At 42.2% G+C, this 26,395-nt stretch overlaps 1 protein-coding gene and 1 long non-coding RNA gene across 4 annotated transcripts; one reads left to right on the top strand and one right to left on the bottom strand.

Moving 5' to 3' along the window:
- Window positions 1-416: 416 nt before the first annotated feature.
- Window positions 417-25,250, bottom strand: LOC120956961 (protein rolling stone-like). Of its 3 annotated transcripts, none has more exons than XM_040378814.2 (6): window positions 24,919-25,250; window positions 13,286-13,478; window positions 12,986-13,208; window positions 2,839-2,958; window positions 2,572-2,752; window positions 417-975 (listed from the first exon to the last, which is right to left on the bottom strand). In XM_040378814.2, exons 2-6 carry the CDS (start codon window positions 13,379-13,381, stop codon window positions 702-704), a joined length of 894 nt encoding a protein of 297 aa, XP_040234748.1. In that variant the 5' UTR covers window positions 13,382-13,478; window positions 24,919-25,250; the 3' UTR covers window positions 417-701. The 3 variants fall into 3 exon arrangements, with proteins under 3 accessions (XP_040234748.1, XP_040234750.1, XP_040234749.1); XM_040378816.2 differs by having other exon boundaries at window positions 24,923-25,250; XM_040378815.2 differs by lacking the exon at window positions 24,919-25,250 and adding an exon at window positions 13,553-13,666.
- Window positions 17,775-23,464, top strand: LOC120956962 (uncharacterized). The gene is made up of 2 exons (XR_005751882.2): window positions 17,775-20,463; window positions 21,300-23,464. It is a non-coding gene; the product is annotated as an uncharacterized LOC120956962 (long non-coding RNA).
- Window positions 25,251-26,395: the final 1,145 nt, after the last annotated feature.

Genomic DNA, 26,395 nt, shown 5'->3' with positions numbered 1-26,395 from the left:
AATATTTGGATAGGTTTTGAGTCTCTAGCCACTCTGTACTAATTTTCAGCATAATTTTCATCGATAAAAATTGTGTTGTTCTTCGTATAGTGAGATGAGTGAAGTGATCCATGGTGAGTTTCGAATATGAGTGAGCTTCAACGTTTGACGACAATGTTTTCTTTCTCCTTACTATTTAACTAGGCCTTTGGGCAGAGTGACAATAATTTCAAATGCTTTTCAAAAATAAACCTGGAAATAAACCAGCATCTTTGCTCTAATTCTCCCTGCCATTGTGTTAAGTTCTTAAAAATCGGTAGTGAGAAAAGCTTCTCACTTCATCCGACACTAACAGTATTGTAAGTTCCCAATCAAATGGAGCTTTTGGATATGAGAATAGATTTAAAGATAGAAAAACAAGGCATAAAGAAGAACAATTTAAAAATCATAATAACGTCTCTTTTATTAACATAATCACAGCTAACTCTTACAACGTACCGAAACAATACTTACACGTAATACTTTACACATCTAATACCATCTGTCTCTCGATCTTTTTTTGACTTTCCATTTTTTTTAAATCACCCCGAAAAAAAACAAGAGAGGACAACCGTCCAGTTAAAAGTGCGTACAACCCGTCGTACGTAAGCTAAAGGTGTGCATGGACCTGCTCCGATCAACCCCAGTGTCCGGAACTGCCCCGGACCAACCCCGTCCGCTGCTCAGTACCGCTCGCTAATGCTGAACGCCTTATTGTCGCTGCCGTACACCATCGAAATGCCATCGCACTTGCCCGTCTGCAGCTGTAGCGTCGAGTTGGTTGGGATGATTGGTTTGTGGTTAAAGTACCGGAGGTAGATCTTCACCCGCAGCTTGTAGATCGCGAACATCAGCATGTGTACGATCATGGCCAGCAGGATGGTACCGACCACCGTCACCATCGCCTTGCCCGGCTCGTTCCAGTCGAGAACGTTGTAAATGTACGGCCGGCCGAATCTGTGCGAGGAAGGAAAAGTGTCAAGGGTAAATGAAGAGAAGAGAGAAAGAGAGAGAGAGAGAGAGAGAGAGAGAGAGAGAGAGAGAGAAAAAAAAAACAATTCACGTTAGTGTAGTTTTTGAAGTGAAATGAATATCCGAAAGTTGAGTTTCCCCTTCTTGTTGCGGATCGTACGCGAGTTACTTGTGGTGACCTTCATTGAAACGCAGCAATTGGTGGTCACAGTAATAGACTCTCTCAAGCGCACCAGTGCTCCAGTTCCGTATGGCTTGCAAGTCCCACAAGAAGTTGTCTTCGGAAGCAGGTTGATGAGGGGGGGGGGGGGGGAATGGCGGCACCTACTGATCCACTGATGCTTAGCTGGAGTTGTAATAAGCTTCAAACAGGTTTCCATTTCTACCCACCGATCGTGTTATGATCGCACCATACAGATCCACGGATGGAGGTGTAGCACACCGGAGCCCCCTGCTTATGCTCACGGCAAATTGCACGAGGAAGTCCAAAGGGTGCTATCGGCTCTAAAAGACGAGGGAAACGTGTGAGTGGCAATAGGAGGGTTACCCCCTTTCCTGGAAGCATCGACGATAGGTTGCGCCTTATCTATCTCCTGCCCAGAGTTATGCAATTTTAATGCAAACTTCAGGCGGTCTGGAGGTAGCAGTAAATGCAGAGCAGGTATGTGATCTTTGTTACACTAGCAGCTGATTTCTTCGCAGCGCGGGACCATTAGACCTTCTGGAAGTTTGCATCGTGCTACGTAACTGGCTTGATGAGAGTTTCCAGAAGAAACTGAAATGCAAACGTCTGAATAATGTTGATGATGGCCACTCCATCATCATATCTAAACGAGATAGCAAACAGTTCTCAACGGTCGTTGTGCCTTCATCTACAAGCTGACGTCAATGTGCCGTGCTCTTAAAATTACTTTCGATTTTTTGTGTGACTATTACGTTCCTGTACACCTCTCACCAACTTGCAATTTCAATACTGCAAAATCAATATTGAACAGTGTGTTCCGATGATTCTAAAAGTCACACCCCGGGGTTGATCGGTCAGCAGAACTGAGCGTGCGGAAAGCCGGTTGCTCAGTTGACAAGTCGTTTGCTGGTAGATAAGTTGTAGGCTTGGCCTAATGTAAAAACACGAAACAAGTGAAACGTATCTCGTTCTCGATGTTTCACCTGCGTAACAGCGGCTTGTTTCTATACTTCATTGCTCCAAGATCAGCATTGATCGGTAGTGTGAAAGGTGTGAAAGGCCCTGAGGCGCTACCGTACTTCTGTCGCAATTACCGTGGAACATGGTTGATTGCATGCAATTTTAACAAATATTAATCACGAAACGTTTGGCAAACTCTCCCCCCCCCCCCCTATATTCACCCATGTGAGATTGTTAACGCACACGGCTAAAGTACTGCAAGCATCATTAATCACTGTATCGATCGGGTTCATATTCTGCATAACAGCGACTCCACCGTGCGATGAACACAATGGCTAGAGAAGTCGTAACGTCGTAATGTACCCTGCCGTTGGCAATATAGTAGTCACCCACGGTCTCAGTATGCGCTGCCCGTCGCTTAAATTGTTATCCCTTACCTATCGGTACCGTCGGCCGCATAGTAGATGACGGAGAATATGCAGTACACCAGCCCGAAAGTGATCGGTTGCAGCACGTGCCATATTCGGACCGGGTAGGCGACGATGATCAGATCCAGAAACATGAAGACACAGTTGCACGCGTGAATGAGAATGTTGTTCGGATCGACTGGCATGGATTCTTGAATTTTTTGGAAAGGGAAGAATTTGAATTTGAAAAGCGATGTCAGCTAAGAGCGAATTACTGGGAGGGATGCGTGTCCGTACCATTGTGCAGGATCGCCCAGTAGATGATGGTGATGCACACCGACAGGATCAGCGTAATGTTGTGCAGCATCCAGTAGATTTTGAACGCGTTTGGCATTTCGTCCGAGTTGCATACTTTCTCTGAAAATAGGCAATTAACATATGGGAAATTGTTTAATTAGTGTTAGAAGCAAAGAGCTCTTAAGATATAGTTTAGTTTTATACCATTGTCTTTACAAGTCTTTAGTTTTATACCATTGTAAGGATTTTTGTCTTTAATTGCATGTTTCATTTATGTTTTGTGCATCTTGTTTGTAGTATTTGATTTGAAATGATATTTTAACATGTTTTTTTTTTCTTTTGAAGAATCATATATTTTATGCTAAATTTTACTCTAGTTTTTTATTTTTCCTCTTTCTGTTTTGTTTTATTCATAGTTTTATTTAATTCACTTTAATTATTAAACTATTTCTCATTCGAGATTGGTTATTTTGAAGTTTTGGACTCTTTGGTTTGTGTATTTAGATAATGTTCGAATTTGTGCTGTTAACTCTGCTTCCTTGGCATTTTCATTCTTTTCATATATTTTCTCATGAAACACATTGGTATCAGATCACATATATTTTAAAAAAACAACGATTTTGCAACCCCTATTGTGCGTATTTGTTGCACATTTCTGCACCCTTCTTCCCCCTCGGGAATGTTATATCTAAAGGGCTTAGTGCAAGAAAAAGTACTGCACCTTACTGTACCATACTGCTCCCACATTGCAACATTTGATTGCAAGTTCTTCAAACGATGCAAACGAAACCGCGGCTTTGACGGATGCTGTCTAGTGAAATAGCGTCTAGCAAAGGGCCCAAACAATAGCCTTTCGTTTGCAAAACAACCACCCTCTCAACAGAACGCCTCGTCAATTGGCAGCTTGCGCAACCGGATCGCGATTCGATCGCAGACACTTTGGCGCACTTACTTTACGCAACACGCATTCCGCGGTTCTACACGGTGTGGCTGTGAATTGTTTGCCCGTACGCGGTGTACTGTCTCGAGGCGTGCAGTTGAGATGGAAGTATCAATGCGTGGGTGATCTGTTTGTAGAAGACATTTAACAAAAAAACACACGCCCTTGAGGGCGTGTGGGCTCTTGCTGAAACAGTGGCACCGTTTGTTTGATAAAGTGCGGATGCAGTCCGAGGGTCATCGCTCAAGCGACGCAAAGGTAAACAATATTATATCCAATTTTGAATGCAAAAATCTTGTGCCTCGTGCAAGGGGACGATTGTCTCGATTGGACGATGGTGTTTACTTAATGACTGGCAGGATCACCCTTACAGAGATGACCCATATTGTTACCGACATGGTACCGAAGGCTTTGCTGAAGGTTTTCCCCCAATACAACAACAACCAAAAGCCCCACATAATTGTACACTGCATATCTGTAGCGTGAATTAAATAAATCACAAGCTAAACTGCAGTATCAAGCAGTGCAGCGCAGGGTGAGAAAGTGAACCATTGTTGTGGTTGCCGTTCAACCATCATCCATCCAACATTGCACAATACACGTTTTGAATGAATAAAAGTTCCATTACAAAGGAGGTTGTTCTGTGCGGATGGATTATGTTTGCCTTTAAAAGGTATGAAAACCATAATTCGTAACATGAACACTCGATGGGCAAAGTAAAACATGAAACAATAATCGTACGTACAATAAACCGATTTTTTTTAAGATGAATTTGACATGCAAATGAAATCAAGGTAATCAAATGAATTATTGATTTCGAGATGCGAGTTTTTGCAATGAACATCGTATAGATTTTCTTTATTTAAATTATTGAATAATAGTTTAAGTATTTTTAAACAACGAATAAATATGGATAGCTGCGTGTAAAATAAAAACTGTAATTATTAGAACATAAGAACGTAAGAGAAGAAAGTTAATTCAGAAAGTAAAAAAGATAAACTAACAAGAAATTATAAATTGAGAAACAAAAGAAGGAATAAAAATGGAGTAATTAATTGGAAGTGATGGAAGATACTAAAATAAATATCATACTGAAATGTTATGGAAGAAACTAAAGCAAACAAATAGAAATAATGATTTTTGATATCATGTTTACATTGTACTATGTTATTTTTTACAATATTGATATTAGTTTTGATTATTAATTTGAACCAGCTTAATCTAGTCTAAAGTTATGTTTTAGGGGAAGGTAGGTAAAGACGGACACTGCGGCTTATATGGACACTTCTCATAAATGCTTGAAACAGGTCATTTTCGAAAAATTCAACAATGCAGCATCCAAACTTAAAGTAAAACAACACATTTGAGAACATTTTTGGCATAATATATGCAAAATATGATAAATTCACAAACAAAACAAATTTTTCAATCGTGCGCTCCCTTGTTGATCTAATTCGATTACTGTGGATCTTTAGCTCTGTAACTTGCATTGCTTATATTTCCAGAAGTTCTATTACATAAACAAGTTGTTGTGATTATTTAGCAAAAAACTAATGTAATAACGAGAATGAAAGCAACAAAAAATCTTGTTTTAGTGGTTTATGAGTCCTGACACCAAAGCGGGAAAGACGGACACTATGTCGTAGGGAAAAATGGACACCGAATTTGTTGATTTATTTTACTTCTTATATCAATTGGCGATGAATATATTTCGTCAAATACCTTAGAAAAGGTATTCATAAGATATAAATATGCTTGATGATTCGCTCGACGCAAATGAGGCGCTTCAAGAAATCCAATATCTTGTCACGATGTGGACCACTATAATTAATAACAGGTTGGCTGATAAGTCCCCGGTCTAACAAAGAAAAACAATTTTTTTTGCCAAAATTCGTTTTTATTATTCAACATAGTTCCCTTCAAGAGCGATACAACGATTATAACGACCTTCCAATTTTTTGATACCATTTTGGTAGTACTCCTTCGGTTTTGCCTCAAAATAGGCCTCAGTTTCGGCGACCACCTCTTCATTGCAGCCAAATTTTTTCCCTGCGAGCATCCTTTTGAGGTCTGAGAACAAGAAAAAGTCGCTGGGGGCCAGATCTGGAGAATACGGTGGGTGGGGAAGCAATTCGAAGCCCAATTCATGATTTTTTGCCATCGTTCTCAATGACTTGTGGCACGGTGCGTTGTCTTGGTGGAACAACAAAATAACACAAGTTGCTTGACAAAAGACGCTCTGTTTCACAAACTAATTGACATACAGACGTCAAATTTTGACACGAATCATTTGAAGGTTGGTACTATATAAAAATAATATGCATTTAATACTAGCGGCGCCATCTATGTGTCAGACCGGGGACTTATCAGTCAACCTGTTATAGGAGGCATTCATAAGACATCGTTCAAAAATATATGAGAGATTCGATGGGTTTACGAATATCAAAAAGTTCAATCTTCAGTGAAAAAAGTGGCTTCACAATTTCCTCAAAAATGCTACGGTCACGGATTTTTCGCGTAGTACTTTCCAAAATGGGAAGTGGTAGACTATTGTTCTGTAAGCTGCTGCAACGTCCACTGTTAATGCCGTATATTTCAGTAATGCTTTAGATTCTGCATTCTTTAAGGTGTTAGAAATGGCTCTTACAATTCCTAAATTAACGGCTGGACGAACCGTAGTTGCAATTGGTCAAGAATTGGTTTATGAACGTGCCAGGACGTGGAAAGCAATAGAATTTGTTAAAGTAATATAAAATTGTTGGATTTCCAACGTTTTCTATAGGTATCCATCTTACCCTTCATGGTGTCCATCTTTCTCATATCAGGTATCCAACATGTTAAAATGTTTTTATTTCAATAAAAATACATAAAAAGCGATAGAAACTTAAAACATTCAACATACTTTCTGATAAAACATACTTAAAACATTCAACATACTTTCTGATAAAGATAATGTATGCACATTTTCATAGTCGTTGCATTTATACATCCCTAGATTTTTACTATTTTCCTTAACTTGTCCCTCTGTACCTAACTTCCCCTATTCCTTTTTATTAAATTTAATTTAGCAGAATTGTGTACCCTTTCAATGTTAAAGTACAACCAACTGTTATGCGTTTATAGATGCCATTCGATCGAACATGATCCTTAATTGCTCCCGTCACGTTTTTTGCGCCCACTCCCGTACTATTTTATCACATTTAAGTGCTATCGGGTGAACAAAAAACCCCTTTTCCACTCTTGCTTCCGTGCTGTTCTTCTCCGTGCGTTTAATGTCAGCAAAAAAGGAAAGTAAGTGCCATACACTACTTTAAACCCAACCAACCAAGGTCTTTAAAAGCGCGTAGTGCGTTCACTCCTAGCGCCGCTTGCCCTTGGGAAGGTTCATTTGTGCTATGAAAAATGGAAATCACTGTGGTGTGGTGTGTTTTGGGGCAGTGTCGAAAAGCGCTTGACAGTGAAAAAGTAAACACAAAAACTCACAACAATTTCTCACATTCTTAACAAAGAAGAAGCCTACCAAATGAGGCGTTTGTCTCCGAAACGTGCATCAAACAAGATGGGACCACAATAAAATCAACCCCGTTAGTGACATTGAAATGGAAGTGTTATTATATTCAAACCAACCTCCCCAAAAAAAGCAACATTTACATACAGAAGGAGTTTGTGGAGGGTGGAATAATTGTGCCGGAAATTACTATTCTGTGTGGAGAAGGGGATTGGACTGCGACTGTACAACCACCTTTCCCCCCTGGTAAAACAGCATCATTTGCAACTTCTGCAGCGATGGAAGCTTAAAAATAGAGCACAAAAATGTACGAAAACAAGTGTGCAATTGTACAGCTTACAGTGCGCGTTGGTATAGTGTACTGCAAAAAATAATATAGGAATAAATAGGGAAAAAACTCGAATCATTATTCCTGTTCTCCGCATGCAATCTTCCTTCATTTACGCAAATGCAAACGTATGATAAGTGTAATGTTATTAGCTTTGTCCTTTTTTCAATAACAAAAAGGCTTTAAAAACGCACACAAAAAAAGAGAACGTGACGGCAATGGCCAATCAGTGCGGGAGTCCGTTTTCGAATGGTTTGGAGCTTTGGGACCGAACTCTTCCGACCAGGCCGAGGCCGGCATGACACGGCCAGAAGTAACGGTAGAAGCTCGATTTTTGCCAATGACATTGAGGCAATATTAAGGCAGCTCGGCGAGAGCAGAGGAAAGGAAGAAACCATCAATAAAGCAATTATGCATTCAGAAGGAAGCGGCGAGTACAGCGAATTGAGGCCATTTGGCGGATTGGCGGATCCGCTTTTGGGCACGGTTTCTTTGGGGTTTTGCGTACTTGATTCGCGCACAATTAAATTGCCTACCCATATAGTGTGGATTTGTATTGAAAGGAATAAAGGTACACCACAGGAAATATGTTTGAACAATTTATTGCCAACCAAGTGGTTTAACCGAGGTGAAAAGAACGTCTCGCTGCTTGTATCAATTTGCAATATGTTCTACTTTTGTTGCTTTATCCTTTTTTTCTGTTTCGATTGCAATAACATGTCTGCTCTAGCTAGCTGTGAAACACTGGAGGACCATCACGATCATTATCATGCTGCAATCGAATGCGGTGTCCTCATCTTTATGCCGCATCTTTTGTTTCTTCGCTGCCACTTGCTTTTCTTTCCATTTTTTTGCAAATGGAGATATCTTGTCTTGTTCACTTCTGTTCCCACTGTTGCTGCTTTTGCTGCTCGGTTTGCACATTTTTGTGTTTTATTTGCTATAAATGAAATACACGCAAATGATAAGCGATTGGACGTGATTTGAATGTGTGTGTGTGTCTGTACGAAATTGGCACCATTATCATTCATACGGAGAGCATAATTTGAAGAGCGGTTTTAGCGTGCAAAAGTGGGCACATTATTGTTGCATAAAACCAGAGGAGTGCTGTGAATATTGAAAAATGAATTTGATAGGGGAAGGTAGGTAAAGACGGAAACTTCCATGCATGAAAAAGGTAATTTTCGAGTAATGTAGAATCCAAACTGAAGGATTCCGAAGGACTGAACACATTTCAGAATATTTTTTGTGCTGTATATACAAAATTGGTTAAATTCACAAAAAAAGCAAATTTTCAATCGTGCGCACCCTTGTGGATCTAATTTGATTACTGCGGATCTTAAGCTCTGTAGCTTGCATTGTTTATATTTTCGGAAGTTTTATTACATGAACGATTTGTTATGATTATTAAGCAAAAAAACTGGCGAAGGAACGGGAATGAAAGAAATAAAAAAATCTTGTTTACTGCTGGTTTAAACATCCTGACATTAAAGCGGGAAAGACGGACACTTTGTCGTAGGGAAAGATGGACACCGAATTTGTGGAGTTATTTTACTTCTTATATCAATTGGTAATGAATATATTCCTTCAAACATCTTAAATGAGGGTATTCCGAAGCTGGCAGTGTATTCCGAAGGGTAACGGACTAGCAGACGAAGGCGCGAGACCGTGAGCGGTTTCGGACACTCCTGAGGCAGGCCAAGACCGCAAAGCGGTTATAGCGCCGGATAAGGATAAGGAAAAGGAAGGATTCCGAAGCTATAAACCAATCAGCAACTAGAGAAAGTATTGAAATAAGCGAGAAATGAAACACCGGTCAAAATAGCAGTCATGCGTTATGATATTACTCGCCCGACGCTGATGAGGCACTTCACGAAATCCAATATTTTGTCACGACTTGGACAACTTTAATTTAAAAAAAAAGATAAAGTACTGATATGAATTTGTTCAGCAATACATGAGATTCTATGGGTTTACAGATATCGAAAAGTTCAATCTTCAGTGTAAGAAATGGCTGGACCTATTAACAAGTCCCTCGAATATGCTGGGGTCGCGGACTTTCTGCGGAACAATTTCCTAAAGCGAAGTTTTAAACTGTTGTTCTGTAAGCTGAGGCAACGTGCACTGTTAGAGCCGGATATTAAAAAAAATGCCTTAGATTCTGCATTCTACGATCTATTAGAATCGGTGCTTACAATTCCTAAGTTCACGGCTGAATGAATCGTCGTTGCAATAGGCCAAGAATTGGTTTATAAACGTACCAGGACGTGGAACCAATAGGATATGTTAAAATACTGTAAAACTCTTCAATTTTCTACGTTTTCTAAAGGTGTCCATCTTACCCTTCATGGTGTCCATCTTTCCCATATCAGGTGTCCGTCTTACCCGAATATTTCAAAACGCAAAGTTCAAAGTTCAATGTTTTAGATAATGTATGCATATTTTCATGGTCGTTGTATTTATATATTCATAGATTTTTAGCATTTTCCTTAAGGTGTCCGTCTTTACCTATCTTCCCCTACATTTTGGCATGTTCATTAGTTGGCAAGTTTGAAAAGAGATGAAGAGATGTAAGCTGAGTTCTTACATGGAAGTGACCCTCCAACAAAGCCTTGTGTATCTAGGTTATTGGCATTAAATATTCAATAGCAAAACGATACATACCACACCACACCCTTTCAAATTGGGAGTCAATTGATCGATCAAACCTCCCTACTTATAGCCCCTTACTTATGCCGGAAGCGTCTAATCACCTCGCCAGCATTTATGTAGCTATTGATCATCATGCGCGTTCTAATGGCCATTACTCGAACCGCACGAGCGCTTCCGCCCTATGACAAACGCGTCCATCACCCGGATACAAGACCCGAATCGGACACACTCACGCTGTCCCGGTTCGGGGTCGATTATTATTGCTTACAATCGCGCAGTGTCATTACTCTTGCGGATGCGGATGAGCTTAATTGTACTTCGATCAGAATGTGTTCGGAAGCACCATTTCATCCCCCGAGCGAAGTAACGACCGACCTGATCCAAAAATAAAACAAAAAAACAACAGAAACTTCCCCGCACAACTTTACGTGACATGGTTGTATAGTAATGGCTCAATCGCTCGTCTAAAACAACTCCACCCAACCGATAAAGCCGCTTTTGTTGTTATGCCGCTTCCGTCACGGCCGCACACAGTTCAAGGCAGGCGGTGGCCTTACGGGCGTACAGCCCCTTGTCTCCAACCCTTGAACTTGAACTTGAAAGCACTGTCGCCGACATCGATCAACATCTTCGTTCCAAGTAAAAGCGGGTGGGGAGGGATTGGGAGGAGAAATACGACAAAAACGAAATGCTTTCGTGGTAGTGGGAAATTTCGAAGAAAAATATTTAAAAAAACCACCGAAAAGCTCTCATGCTCCAGGTAGACCGGTTTGAAGCAACAAGAAAAACAAAAGCACAACTCCCCGCCTCGGTGTATCAATCAATTAGTGCCTTGGGTCTCTGAACTGCAAAAAGCTTTACCCCTTAACCTTCTCCCCACATCGCTGCATTGCTTGGATGGGATTTTAAAAAGGTTAACGATACATGCTCACATATTTTGGCATATTACCCGCACGGCGATTAGCAGATAAAATTGGCACACACAAAAAAAAGACATGCCCAATGCTTCCGGAGAAAGTAGCTGCACAGACGATAAATTATGTTAAAATATGAATTTCAAAAGCGAACTCAAAGCCGTTTTGAGGGTTTGTTTTGATCCAGCTTTTGTTGTTGCACCACTACAGTGTGGTACAAAACAAACGCAATTTTTGCCCAAAATAAGTCACATTCTGTGATGGCAGTATTTAGACATGCCATAGTAGAATGGCATTTTCACACAAACGGCTAGATTTATCCGGAAAATGTACCACAAAATTAGAATGACCGATTTTTCTAGTTTTATAGACCAAACCCAAATAACCAGCTCGAACTCGATAGCTGATGTGAGGCTGTTTAACAAAAAATCGTTGCAATGTCGTACTTTGTGGTTGCTTAAGAGATAAGAAGTACTTTGCGGAACTATGGCGCTTTTTAACTACCACTCGGTACTCTTTGGAACCTAGCGGCTGTTTAGCCTGATATGTATGGTTTATGATGTATCTTGAAGGCTTGTTAAGAAGAAGGTGTGCCGCACTTGGTGGAACTTTATAGCTTTTTAATGCATGACATCGGTACGAGGTGGCTGTTGTCAATGTGTCAAAGACTGGTGCCGTCAATCATCTCATGGAATTGTAGCATATCTGCTGTACAGAACTTATTATAATACACACTATCAGCTATAGACACATTTAAAAGCCAAATCACACCATTGCAACACATTCATTATAACACACTCAGCGCAAATCAGATCATATCATAGCAACGCAACCAGAAGAATTCAGGCCACACCGTTCATATAAAAACAATTGTGACACACTTAACAGAACCTACCGAAATGTACAACATAAGCAGGAACAGTTTATGCATTATAACCCAAAGCAGGAATAGTATAAGCATTAACAGGAACTTAGTGACAAAAACCATTAGTTTTGTCAACAAAAGACAAACGTAACTAGCTTAGTGAAAACAATAACTTCCGAACATACAACCCGGAACCAAAGGTGCGAAACCTTTAACTTCTTTTGAGTACAAAGCAAATCCTATTGTTTATTTCATTGATGACGCTAGCTTGAAAATAAAACACAAAGAAAAATACAATCCCCGGCACTCTGACATAAGGAAGCTGCTTAGGCGCTATTTAGAAGGACCACCTGGAACTTTGATCCTGTTTATCTACTGCAAAAGGTGAATGCAAGCAGCGATCTTTAGCATGCCAAAATTGGCTGTTTAAGCAATTTTGCCTATTTGGGAAATTTCACTTAAAAATTGCAGTCAAGCTATCTGTTGCAAGCGTTGTTTTCGGCTATAAGTGTAATGCAACCTGTTACGAAGTGATGAATTATTCACTAACACGAATGAAGCCTGCCGAAACGTAACAAAACTTTACATCTGTTTCACACCTTCGAAATGTCAGTTTACGTCCCGCTTTTTTAAATGTTGTTGCTTGGCCACATAACACTAACCCGCAAATATGCAGAAAGAATCTCTTCGTGCACTTCCTGTTTGCTAGGTGTCTCACAGCCCGCCCAAAGTTTGGATTTGACAAATAGCTTCGTCCTTGAGTGCGGTTTTAAGTGCCCCATTCCGAAGTAGATCTGTCACACGGTTGCTGTTTACCGTTACGCTGTTTACTAAACGCATTTACGAAACAGGGCTAACTGTACGCACTATTCTTTTCTGGCCCATTCTTGCACTCTTGCCGCTGCGTTAACGGGAATGTGTTCTTTTTTGCACGGCTTACCTGAATACTCCGGATGGAAGTGCCAAACCATCACCAGGATCGCACCCATGATGGTCGTGCCCATGCACAGCAGTATGCCCCAGTGGGTAAGATAGATGAAGTATTTGCTAAACTCGCCCCGTTCCACGGCGACCACGACCGAGTTGATGACCACGCCGGTAAAGAAGATGGCCAGCGCCAACCGGTACAGCAGGAAGAATATTGACTTGGTTCTGGTTTGCCACTGCGGAATATGAAGAAGGGAAAAGGAGCGGATTTTCAGTTACAGCATCACCTATTTTATGGGTCCCTCTGTCTTACCTGCGATTTGACAAACTCTTCCGCCGGGAGATGGGCGAAACCACAGTTTCGGACCTCCAGCTCTTCCTTGCACGAGGCAACGAACTTGCCCGTCATCTTTGCGCTTGCTTGTTTGCTGAGTTTGCTTTTCTAATGTTTGCTCAGGCGGCACGCTCTTCCGGCTCAGATTCTGCAGAAACACTAATCAGTCACACTGGAGAGATATTAGAAGAGAGCGTGTGTGAGATAACGAGAAAGCACAGTACAGGTGACAACACCGAGACGTACGAATGTGAACTACCACGAGCCAACCACCTCTACCAAGTGTCTTGGCAGGGCAAACGGTCATTATCAGACGCATTCGGGCCCACTCGCACACTTCTCTAATTACAGTGTATCGATTCTTATTAAAGAGATAACAAATGAGTGTCATTAGAGTTATTGCTGTGGGTGTGTGTGTGACAGGCAAAAGAAGAAAAAAATAACAAAAACCCCAATACCATCAATATCATTGTCGATAGGCGAACGGATTATGGCAGCTGCGGGGGTCTTTCTCTATGATTCGATGTTCGCTTATCGATGCGTGTTAATAACCTCACTCGTCTGCCTTATGGTATGCGGGGAATCGTTTGCGGTGGATTACACTGTTCGCTATTTGTGGTGGTGAGTGATTGTTCCGGCTTTTTGTGTAAATTGAGTAAATTGATCGGTTCGGTATAGACGCCAGAATACGGGGCGATATGACGGGTTTTTATTTACTGATGACGTACGTCGGGCTTGCTGGAGTGTGTGAAAGCTCTGTCCGCAAATAAATAGATTACAGTATGAGTAGATTAGAGTGCGTTATTGTATTCTAGAACAACTTTGAATACATCAAGGATATTACTAATGCAACGGGATTAGGTAGTATCTCTCGAGATATAATAAAATCACTCAGACAATGTTGAAGAAGACTAAATTAGGCTTTACTAATTTAACGCATAATTTCGCAAAAAAAGTTCTTGCCAGAACATAACCTAGTTCCAAGCTTCTGTAGAATGCTCTCAAAGCGGGTCGTAACTCAAGCAGAGCATTACTCAGCCTGCAATTAAGATTTTCAGTACTCTCGACTGCCTAATTACCTTCAACCATACCTTATTTCACTTCCTACAACATTCCAAGCGTCATTCCACTTTGGTCTGCTCCATATCTAAATTTTCCAACAAGCTCCACACACCTGTGCCGTGCAACTGTTACCCTGTTATTACTTTAATTTGTCTAAAACACCGGTTTGCCGGCCCCATTTCTGTACGCATTCTAGAAGTGAAAAGAAACAATTTGCTCACTCTTCATGCTTTACATGAGAAGCCTAGCTGAAGCCGGTTAATATCGCATCCAATTTCCGCATGTACACACAGACACACGGATTTCGATGGAAAGATAGACGGAAGAGCTTGGCTCAACCTTCGCCCGGTGGCGAGGTGATTCATGTACAACCCATCCTCACACGCTTGAGTTTTGATGCTAACCCAACAGAAACTCGTCATTGGCGAAGGCTCTTCATGTGTTGAGTGTCAAGGATTTGATGACTCCTCGGCGTCTCTCTGAGACTCAGTTTGCAACAGGTGACGCGGCCATCAAAGGGTAAAGCAGCAGCACATCTGTCAAGGAGCTTGTTTTGTTGTGGCCTGCGGTTGTCTCTGTGAGTGATTAGCGGCGTAAGAGCACTTGAAGAGCACTTTTTGTTTTAATTAGTTGGACTCGTCATTAGACCCATACACACACATACACACATACACATGTCGCGTTCTGATGGACGGAAACTTATACGTGATTAATTACTTTTGCTAGCATATTGCACACACACCAAAAAGGGCACGAAATGTGCAACACAATAAAAGCATAATAAAAAGGTACTTTAATGGGAATTTGTGAACCCAAAAAAAAAGGAAAAATATTTGCAAAAAACATGCAATGGCTGTTAAAGTTATTAACTGTTTTTTACACACTCTCTCTCTCGCTCTCTCGTAAATTGGAAAGCGCAACACCCTCCTTTTTCGTCCGTAAAAATATACTCTTAATTGCTACGATAGCATATTTTATGGTGCCGATGATAATAAAACACAATTCTCATTACATCAGTGTCCGCATGCACGTTAAAATATATCGTTTGCTCATCCCTGTTGCCGTACAGTATCGGCGAATTGTGTGTTTTTTGCTGTTGTTACTATTTTCGCTTTATTTTTTCGCACACCCTTCCATGATTGAGGCACTGGGAACTGGGGGTAAAAAACATAGAGCTGATAGCAGAACATACCAACATAATTACCACAGAGAGTTTTTTTTTTGTTAAAGGGAAAAGAAAGAGCAAACACCCCAACAGCAGCAAACGTAAATCGAAGGGCAGAACACAGACCCGTCTGCGGCGAGGTTAATAATGGCTTTTAATTGTTCGCATATCATAACCCTTGTGTTTTGTTGGTTGAAGGAGAAACGACAAAAACGCACTGCCAGAAGGGGAGCCCAGTGGTGGTGGAGTGTGGTGTGTTAAAGGGCTTCCACCTTCCACATGAAAAACGTGGTTGGGACAGTTTATTGCACGTGTCTGTTAAGTGTATTTATATGCTGCTTTATGCTAGCCTCCCGTTCGTACTGATACTCTCTCATTTGCGGTCAAAATGTGGCATGGTTTTGAAAGTGATCCACACACACACACACACGCTGAGACTGTACGTGGGCTGGTAGGACTTTAATTGGGTTGAGTAATATTCGCATCAACCCTCACCCCTTTATGTACTGTTGTGCTCTAACTGTGCGCAAACACACACACGAGCAGGCAGGATGAAGACAGAGAGCCACAGCCAAAACCCCAGCAACATGGCCCACGAGAGCGGGGGCATCTAACGAGTGCCCGCTTACCCACCGCCGTTCGTTCGATTGCGGAAGCAGTGGCCGTTTGTTTTAGGGCTACTTTTGGGGTTGAAGTCTTAAAGTACAGGCGCGGGTTAAGCGTAGCTTACCGAGGAAGCTTCTAGCAAAAGCACGTTGCAACGGCACTGGCAGAAATTATTATGCCACGGCATATCATCTCAAGCCAGCAGTTTATCGATGGAAAGATGGTGCAGAGCATGAGGGAACAGGGTAGCCATGTGCATTCTCCGGCGCCAGACAACATTATGACAACCGGCACGAACAAAAGGGCTTACGCGTGCTAGTGGAGGAATATTTACTGCCCTGCGAAACTGCGTCTCGGAGGGCTTATGGAAAGCCATTCTTTATGCGTGCAACTTTAACCTAGAGCATCATGCGTGTAGCTTGTGTGTGTGTGATGAAATAGCTCCTCTCGCTCCACTGTTTGCTCTCGCTGCATAAGTACGCCAATCTAATCCGAAGCCCATCATCACACGAAGACTGCCGCACGCTCACTGCTTGCCATTAATTGCAACATTATTTTCAACCCGAATTTTCCATCCAACCTTTAGTGCGCCACCGGTAAACGGTTCCCATCATCAGAGGGGATCGTAAAAAAACAGAGAAAGAAAACAAGGAGCCACATCACTCTTTATCCTAACGCGGGAAACGATGCGCTTGCGGGAAATTAAAGTGCGTAATGAGTGCGTTATGTAAAAAAAACACATATACACTCACACAGACGGGAAGGGAAGACGGCTTGTGACGGCTGTTTTGATCGCTCCCTTTCGGGGAAGCAGCAGCAAGCCGAGATGCGCCCGTTTGATTAAAAGGCTAAATTAGAAATGCCTACAGCTCGGGTGTTTGCGCTGGGAAAATAGACGGTATAAAGCTGTGATGAGCTGATTGATGGGCTGCGATGGGTAGTCGGCGGGTTGGCTGGGATCAACATGGGTTAAGGTAAACGATACGAGTGAAAAACAGCAGCGAAAAGTCGTCAGATAACATCGACAGACGGCAATAGCTGAGGGGCTTGCTTTGCTAAGAATTTAATTTTATTTAATTTTCAAAAGTAAGGTTATAATTTTGATTTTTCTTAGTTCAAGTGAGAGTTTTAATCATTTTTCAGCGGGAAATGTTTTCCAGAGTGAAATAGAACTATTGACAACCTTTTTAAATTTACTCACAAGTGTATAATCATGCACAACACTATAACTTTACTTTGAAGCAGGTATTTGTAAAAAGGTTTTTATATTTTTAAACTCTATTCGACGCTTAAAAACAAATGTTTAATTTAATTTAATTTAATTTAAAAACAGATATCGAATACAATTCCGAAACAGCAAAATTCAATTCTACAACCATTTTTTCTCCCCTCAATCCAACCAATCCAATTAGATTTCCTAGAACGCATCACGGACCGCTCGAAACAATTGGAAAATCCCCACACGAATCCAATTTCCCGTGCAGGCGCAATTCCCACGCCCTCCATCCCAACAAGGCAATGCAATTGTGGCCGGCTTTACTGTGGCTATTGTAGCTTTGGTTTTTTTCTTCTTTTTGCTTCCCTGTCCTGCTTCAATACCCACACCCCATTGCAGCGTTGCATCGTGCAGGCTGCAATCGCTGCACCACACTGCACACCGCCCTTTGCAACGGATGTAGTGCAGTGAGTAGGAAACATACTACAACATACTTTACCATGCAATATCAATCAAAAAAAGCGGACGCGAAATGATACGTACGGGCCTAGGTTGCTAGACATCCGAGGCTCCTAACGGGCGGGGGCCTACAGGGTATTTGGGAAATTCAATATTGAGTTTGTTTTGGGCTGCGCTCTCTGTAGCGCGTGGTCCAAGTAACGCAGGCTAAGGTTAAGCAACACCGCAAACAGGGTCTGTCGTAGTAGGCCCAGCGCAAAAACGCAAAGAACGCAAGAGGGCGGTTTGCGACAGACACGCGGGCTACCCCTGCGAGACGGGCGTAAGTAAATGACCGACGGTTGGTGGTGCGTTTACGTGTGGTTTGGCTTATATTTTTGCGCAATGATGCTGAGAGGTAACCGTTTTTACGCACTGCTTGATCCGGTTGCACCTGCTGCCGGAGCCAGTGGGGAATTGTCGATTGCATCTGGCTCGCCATGCATGTTCTAGAACTTTTGCATGCGCCGGGTTTATTTTGTGCAACACACTCCGTTCGTGTTTTCGTAAGCATAACGAACGAAAGGAATAATTTATACTTCCTTTGAGGTGGTGGATTAGACAAGTGCTGTCATAAGCCGTCCCTGTGTTATTGCAAACTGATTAATCTTTGACTTATTTTAGCAAAACAAACCAGGTTATTGGCAAATCAGCAGACAGCGGAATTATGGCTGGCGGTTAAAGCTTTTGTGATTAATCAGACTTGCAAAAACTGTTACACCCGGGGTGCATTTTATCTGAATTATGCATGCTGGGTGGTTTATGTGGTGAATTATCGAGACGATAAGTATTGTTATTATAATGCAAACGAACCGTTGCAAACGCCATGCCGAATCACGGGTGGCACGTGAAGCTTGATTTTGTTTTGTTATCGTTGTACACAATCAAACGTTGTTGTTATTCCCTTCATCACGAACTGAACGAACGAACTAGCTTCAGTTCAAGTTAAAAGCAGTCATAACACAACATTTGTACCCGTTTGTGAAATTGATTACGAAGAAAGACTTTACAATTTACTCACCATGCGTTCACAGCCGAGACCACGAAGATAACAAAGTATGGTGAAAAAGTTCGAAAAAAGGCTTTCAATTTCAGCCGAGGAAGCGGCACACTCTCTAGCGGCGTAATAAAAATAGCACTAAAGCAGCCTCAAGCTTCCCAGGGACAAGGATTGGTGCGATAAAATCTTGCGTCTTGGTGAGCCAATCTGCATCGCGTAAGCAAATTAGATAGGTTTAGGTTTGGCAATGACACATCCCGACATTTGCTAAAGAGCCACGCTTAAGATAGCTTCCAAGCTCAACGCGTCAAACGGTTCTGCATACGCGCTGCGATCTCCGGCAGCAAACGAACAACTTCAACGCAACGATAAGCGACGAGCCCGATCGGACGACGACGAGCAGTCGAAAAACCGGAATCTGACCGTTTTTGCATCATCATCATCATCATCACCAGCTCCGTCGACTCGTCGCCAATCGTTTGCTCATCGTGCTCATCGTGCACAGGGCAGCTAATAGGTTTTTGGTTTGGGAGTGTGCAGGCAGGTTCGCGCTCCGATAAACCTGTTCACGTCGGTCGCCATGGTCAAATCGGTCTGCTAGGCGGCCGGCCAAGGGCAAAGGAAGCCTCAAAACATTGTGTTGGTTCGTGGTTCTTTCCTTAGTGATGGATTCTTTGCGATGGCAGGTCGGAATTTACACGGCGTGAGGTGCGTTTGATAATGGCATTCCGAGACAGGTGGCACATCCTCCCTGGCCTTCGCTTCGCTCGGTCAACCCGGTTGACCTACAAAAGAGCACAAGGTAAGCAGCAGGGGCCCTGCTCTTAAATGAAGACGTTTGAAGGCTCGCTGGCCTTAAAGGGGGAGGGGGGAGGAGAAGGAAGAACCCGAGTGCAGCAAAGAACCTTCGAAGGGCGTTGCTTGCTATGTTGCTGCTGCCCGGTTCGTCGAACCCTTGTGTGGCCGGCCGTAAACCGTTTCAGTAGGTCAGATTATTTAACTTCAACAAGCGATGTTATGTCCAACCGGCCCTTTGGTAAGCATGAGCGCAATAAAACGCTTGAGGGTCACACCAATTGATTGCCTATCTAATCGATAGAATTCTTGGAATAGTGTTATAACACTCGGTTGGCACGGTGAGGCTTAACTATACATGGAAGCATTACAAGCTGATATCATTTGGAAAATACTGATCTTCCGTACGAGCTTTTAAATTACAAAATTATATAAATATTGCTTTCAATTGAAAAAAAACAGCTTAAATATTCAATTTACAGCAACAGCACTACTATCTTCCTACTCAATATTCGCTTACAGAGTATCATCGAATGAAAGCGCATCATTTTACACCAAACTCCCTCCCAAATAAGAACATTCCACTTGAAGCACCTTCGCAACATCAAAAGAAACGGTACATGCGGACACCGGGACAGAACAGAATCAGCACAAAAATGCCCACCCCCCACAGAGGGGTAGTGGGTGAAGCGTGGTATGTGAAACGTGCACGAGCCCAACCGGAAAGTATAATGTTTCCGTTACTGTGGTGGCGTCGGCGGCGTGCCGTGTGTGTTGCAATGCATTCGTAAAAACAGAACACTGTGCCGAAATGGGTAAGTACCCGAAAGTGGTAGTGGTAGTAGTAGTAGTAGTGGTACGGTCATGACACGTATACGGTGTAGTGTAGTTCTTTCTTTTTTGTTGTGGTTTGGGAAAGGGGTCGAAAGGACCAACACCCGGCCGGGAACATAAAACCCGTAAGCACGTGGTGGCAGTGGTCCACGTTGCCGTCTCCTTAAAATTGGATTACAGTTTTTGAAACCATGATGGGAATGAATTTATTATGCAAAACAGTGCTATATACACACACACATATTGAGTGTTTTTTTGGTGTTGTTCGGGTCCTTTAATGACGATTGTTTTGGAGGGTGGAAATAGAGCAATCGTTTGCTGATGGTGGTTAAGGTCAATGAGTTCGTTTACTTGGGAAAACCTTGAGCATGCTAAAGGCAACCTTCTATTATGGTTACATTTTCGCCTGTCTATAGTGGGGCATTCACATGTACTTTAAGGGGAAGGTACTAGTATTAGTAGATCAATATTCTGGCAGGAGTATAATGGCGCAAAATGTGTGGAAAAAACAGACGTACCTATTAGCTTATTTCGATTTGTGTTTGTACAAGTGTCGCATGAAGCTGAGCTTTTTTTACCAGACACGCCCCAATGAGGTGAATTTTTGAACACATTTGCATGTCGTTGAATTCATACACTTAGAACACTTCAACGTATATCATTTAATCATAGCCTAGCTATATGAGAGGTGTAAATCCAACCTACAAATTAAAAGCCAGCGGCGTTATCTTGCCCTTTCCGTTGCTCCGTATCACAAGCAAACGCGGCACTATCTTAATCATCTATCTACACCCGCTAATAGTCTCTCCTCTCCCAGCAATTACAGAACAACACCTCGAACGTGAGCTTGGCGCACCAACCAGACAGGCGCCAGCTGCGAGCGGGGAAAAAAACAGACACAAACAGAGGAAGCTCACCCAAAGCTCAAGGCCAAATTCCATCAGCACCAGGCAGGAAAAACTGATTGAAAAATGCGCACCGAAACGCGCTGAGGTGAAGTAACAGCGCCCGGCAACATCATCGCCGAATCAGCGTCGATCAACCAATTGCTCGATTATTAATGGCACCGTAACCTAAATAGCGCCGGCTTCAGTACACCGTGTGCGACCATTTCTTTCTATGTTCGATCGCTCGCCAAACGAACGCTTGACAAATGAAACGTGTATGTACAGCGTATGTGTACAGCATAAATCCAACACACGAACACACATGCCAGGTGGTGTTGGTATTTAATTTTACCCCAAAATGTTACCCCTTGTTTCTTCCATCTTGCTCTCTCCCCTTCAGTGGTCAGAGCCAACATGTGAAGCATGTTTGGCAAAGCGTCTGGTGTGAATTATGCTTTTGGCTGGCGTAACGACTAGACGACGACGACGGGGACCGGGGCTGGCTGGCTGGCTGGCTGGCATGTAATTCTAGTATCTCGGTCTAAATTGGACTCCGAGGTTTGCAAAAGGGTGGTTGTTTTGGGGGGTGTGCGCGTGAAACAGCATTACCATTATATCATCAGTCCGGCAAACGGCTGGGATTTGGTAAAAGCGAAGCTTAATGAGCCGCTTAAAGGTAAGCTTTTCCAATAAGTAAATAAATAGATTGATTCATAACGCTCATCCATAATATTAGTAATGCATCGGAGCAAGCGTTGCGTTGGGGAGGGAAGTTGGTGTGAAAAATTACCCATTTATGGCAATAATTAAATTACAGGAAGACGGCGATTCCTATTAGAATTATATTGATTGCAAGCGTATTAGAAAATGTTGTTGCTTATATATGATTTTCATACAGATACATGACAAAGGTTGACGTACATACAATTTTTTGAATAAAACAAAAAAACATTATAATCAGATGACATGCTCCATTACAAACCACTCGCATTAACTGCTTTTAAACAATGGGCCTCATCGCGAACGAAAGTCGATAAAATTTATCCGATCGGTTAATTTGCTCGAATCCACCGGTGGAATTTATTTTCCACCGGTGGATAATTTTTTCCACCGGTAGATAATTTCTCCACCGGTGGATAACTCTTTCCGATTCGAGTAGCCATTGATGTTGCATATCTGTCAATCACACTTTTGTTTACATTTAGAGGTGTTGTTTTGCGGAATGAATAAAATAGTAAATTTGGCTTATTTACGGACCATCTAGTGAAGAATCCACACCAGGCCTTAGACAGTACTGACTGTAGGCCTATTCAAACAATCCGGGTAAAGTGTAAAACGGGCTGTAGGCTGAACAAGTCTAGTTGAAACAAAATCGTATGAACTGGAGGACGAGGTTTGAATCCTTTTTGAGCTTGCCACCTTCACTAACGCTTGTCCTGTCCCATGCACCATGTGCGTCCATCAACTCCAGCCACCGCGAACGTTGGATCCGTGAACGTCCGTATTTTACGCCCTCGTGCAAAAATATATTGAAACAACGCGGTACACTTATTCCGTGCAATAAGGAGTGTCCGAAACCGCTCACGGTCTCTCGCCCTCGCCAGTCCATTATCCTGGTCACTACTTTAACGCTTTGTTCCTTAATGACTGATGCCTCCAAGTCATCTGGCCACTTAAATTTAAACCTACTACGCCTTCTCCGCAATTGCGGATTTAACCGTAAGCGGACTGATTGGCCGCAGGAGGCTCCGTGGATATAAAGTCCAGCATATATGGTGTGTACAGTAGTCTCATCGTGGACCTCCATGAACGATAGAGGCTCCATGGACGAAGAGACTCAAAGACTACAGGGGCCCATATATGACGAATTCCGACCAATACCCCCCACTCCCCCAAGAAAAAAATTAAAGTGTATTTGATTCAAAGCCAAGAGATGAAATCTCCCCCCACCCCCTCTCCCTGCACAACACCTGGGTCGTTCGTGCGTTTAACATGGCCTGTCCACTGAAACCTGGCGAGCTTGATACGACAATGAGTGTGCTTCCACACATACGATGATGATTTCGTCAGATTTGTTAAAAATAAAATAACTACGTTAAAATTGTAATCTATGTGATTCAGTATAAATGCTTTTCAAGTTTACATATTCGTTTAAATGGATGAACAAAAAAAGTTCATTGGGTGACGCGTTTGTCACGAGGCATGAAACTTAGCGATGTGTGAGTCAATCCGAGCATTCTCGGACTGTAGCCATCCATAAGTAACCCCGAGTTTTTGGGAATAGTCCAGAAGGTACAAGTAAGCACAACACCTTCGATAGGTACAAGGCAACGCAAACGATTCTGACCGGAACTCGCCGCTCCAACGGATATGAGTTGCTTACACTTTCTTGTACCAAGTGATCCTACTGGTCTTCTCAATCTCGTTGTATGTACGTGTCGGAACCGAATCTAACATGCCATAAAGCCATAACAAAACATAATAAACCATAACATAAGGTTGGATAAAAGAGAAGGATTAGCAGAAAAGGATTTCTTGTGTTGGTTTCTTATTTCTTAGCTTGAACTATAAAAACTAGATACCTGTTATAAACCTAAATTTATGTGTTTTGATTGTTTATAAAAAAAACAGGTAAATTTAAATTTTCTAAAAAAGAATATTTTAGCTAATTCGAATGATAAAACATCTCAAATAACTCAAACAGCGATAAAACATCCTTTTTTGCAAGCTGTTAAACATGGTTTTTAAAATTATTTAGTTTTCCACTGTTATATCAACTGGGGTGGAGCAGTAGATATGGCTAACCGACTGAAATGGTTTTTTTTATATGAAGGTTTCAACTGCATATCCCACTGCTCGACTTTTTAACCACGTTGCTATGGCGGCAAACACCATTCCACTCCACTGCCAAACCGATCGGTTAGCGAAGATTCTGATTGAGAAAACGCAATTGGATAACATTGGAATTTTGCTAACCGATCGACTAAATTATCCACTCCGTTATCGACTTTCGTTCGCGATGAGGCCCAATGTCCGCATGGTACAAGCAACCACTTTGATAGTTTACACAATTATTTTTCAATTTAGTATTTGAACCCACTACTCCACACGTCAGTAATTCATCCATCATTGTGCACGCACACAGTCTGCCGCAGGGTTTAATATGAAAATAAATACCACATCACATAGTGTTTTCGTTTCGCTTTTTTTAGTTTTGTTTTGTTAGCTATTGTTACACACCACTAAGCCCAGTGCGACTAAAGATGTGTTCTGTGATGCGATCACGATCCGTTCCGCCCGTTGATCGCACATGCTCGCTCACACTCAACACTTCCGGCCGAACCGGTATAATGCTTGCCTTCTTGCAGTCAGAATAATCAAAACTAGAAAATAGATATCGCACTTGCAAAACAAACACAACACAACAACAACAAAAACTCGTCACTGTGCCTGATTTCTCTTTTTCTGCGCTTAGAACGCTTCACCAACACGTATGGTTGTAGCACTATTGGAGCACTTTGCTTTAGCACGAACCCACGAAAAGCTCACCTACACAGCACACCGCTCCTCCAGTAACTGCTGACTTCCAAGCAGGCGCAAAACACACACACAAGGTCGGCTACCCCAAAGAAGGGGAGATGGACCTCTTACCAAGAACGCTGGTGTGCCACAACACAACACAACGCTGGTAAGTGTAACCTACTACACGCTGCACTTGTTTCGATGCTTTCACGTTCCGCTGCCGTTCGCCGTACGCTGGATTGTGTCGCGATGTTTTCTCCACTTGGTGGGCAGCCAACATGCGTGTGCGGCAAGCGTGCCTGGTCGACGAGAAGCGTCCGAAGCCGTTGGTCGATCGCAACTGGCAAGCGATGGAGCGGTGCGTGTCGGACTGGCTGAAAGTTGCCTTCGATCAAAATGGAATCTGACGGACTCGGTTCAAGCGCACCCGGTTGTTCTATGGTGGGGGAGAGCAGGCAGAAAGCTCATGCGTTAGGCTTGCCAGTACACATTTGGGGTGACATTTTGTGCGAAAGAAATTTAATTTTTGGGTAGTTTTGGAGTTTAATTTACTTAGACATGATGTTGAGAGCAAGATGAACAGTGTTAAAAAACACTGGAAGTGAAAAGAATAACGATTATAGTGCAAAAATGAGCGTTCCTACCAAGCTTTATTTGATGCAGGGTTCGTGGTGTAGAAAAATACATCACAAATACATAAAATATATCACATGGAGAGTACAAATCAAGGTCTTTGAAAGAGAACAGGTCGATGCGTTTGGAATAAATTGACAGAAAGCCATGGGAAAATTTTGACAGTTAAATTGAACATTGTTAATGTTTAGCGATGGACGTTGCTATGGAGTGAATGAGAGTTTTGTTCAACATTTTGCACTCATTTCCTTTCAGAATATTATAAGAATTAGAATCCAATTAGAATATTACATGGCTGATACAATCCAAGGATCACATTTACAGGGTTAGTCACGATTTATTGGTTGATTCCCATCAGTTTTTGGTTGGTTCCCATATTATTTGGTGCGTTTCCACGATTTTTTTGCCGTTTCCCAGATTTTTTTGGTCCAATTGTATTGATATCTAATTGAATGCCAATAAATTATGGAAACGAACCAAACATCTATGGAATACTATCAAAAAAACGTGGGAACGCACCAAAAAATCATCGTAACTGACCAATAAATCGTGGAAAACCCTGCATCATTTGTCCCCGGGTTATAAGCAAAGGACGGTATGCATATTGTACCAGTGTGTGCCGATTGGATGTTTCATTTTACTCTCAGTGTTTAATTGAAAGTAAATAGGACTTCTTGTACCCAGTTGGAACATGTACTGTGCTGTTTTACGCCTGGTGAACTTGTCGTTCTTCCAGCAAGACCGTTGCAAACGGTAGTGATTCGTGGTCACGGAATTGCAAACAATGAAAAAGGTTATCAATGTTTCTGAATACAGAGTAAACTGCAATTGCTTCTCCTTTATTCTCCAGAGGTGATTGACCGCAAGAAAT

The sequence above is a fragment of the Anopheles coluzzii genome, chromosome 3 (genome assembly GCF_943734685.1).
Source record: "Anopheles coluzzii chromosome 3, AcolN3, whole genome shotgun sequence".
NCBI classification, from domain to species: Eukaryota; Metazoa; Arthropoda; class Insecta; order Diptera; family Culicidae; genus Anopheles; species Anopheles coluzzii.
This window is presented reverse-complemented; position numbering and strand designations above follow the sequence as displayed.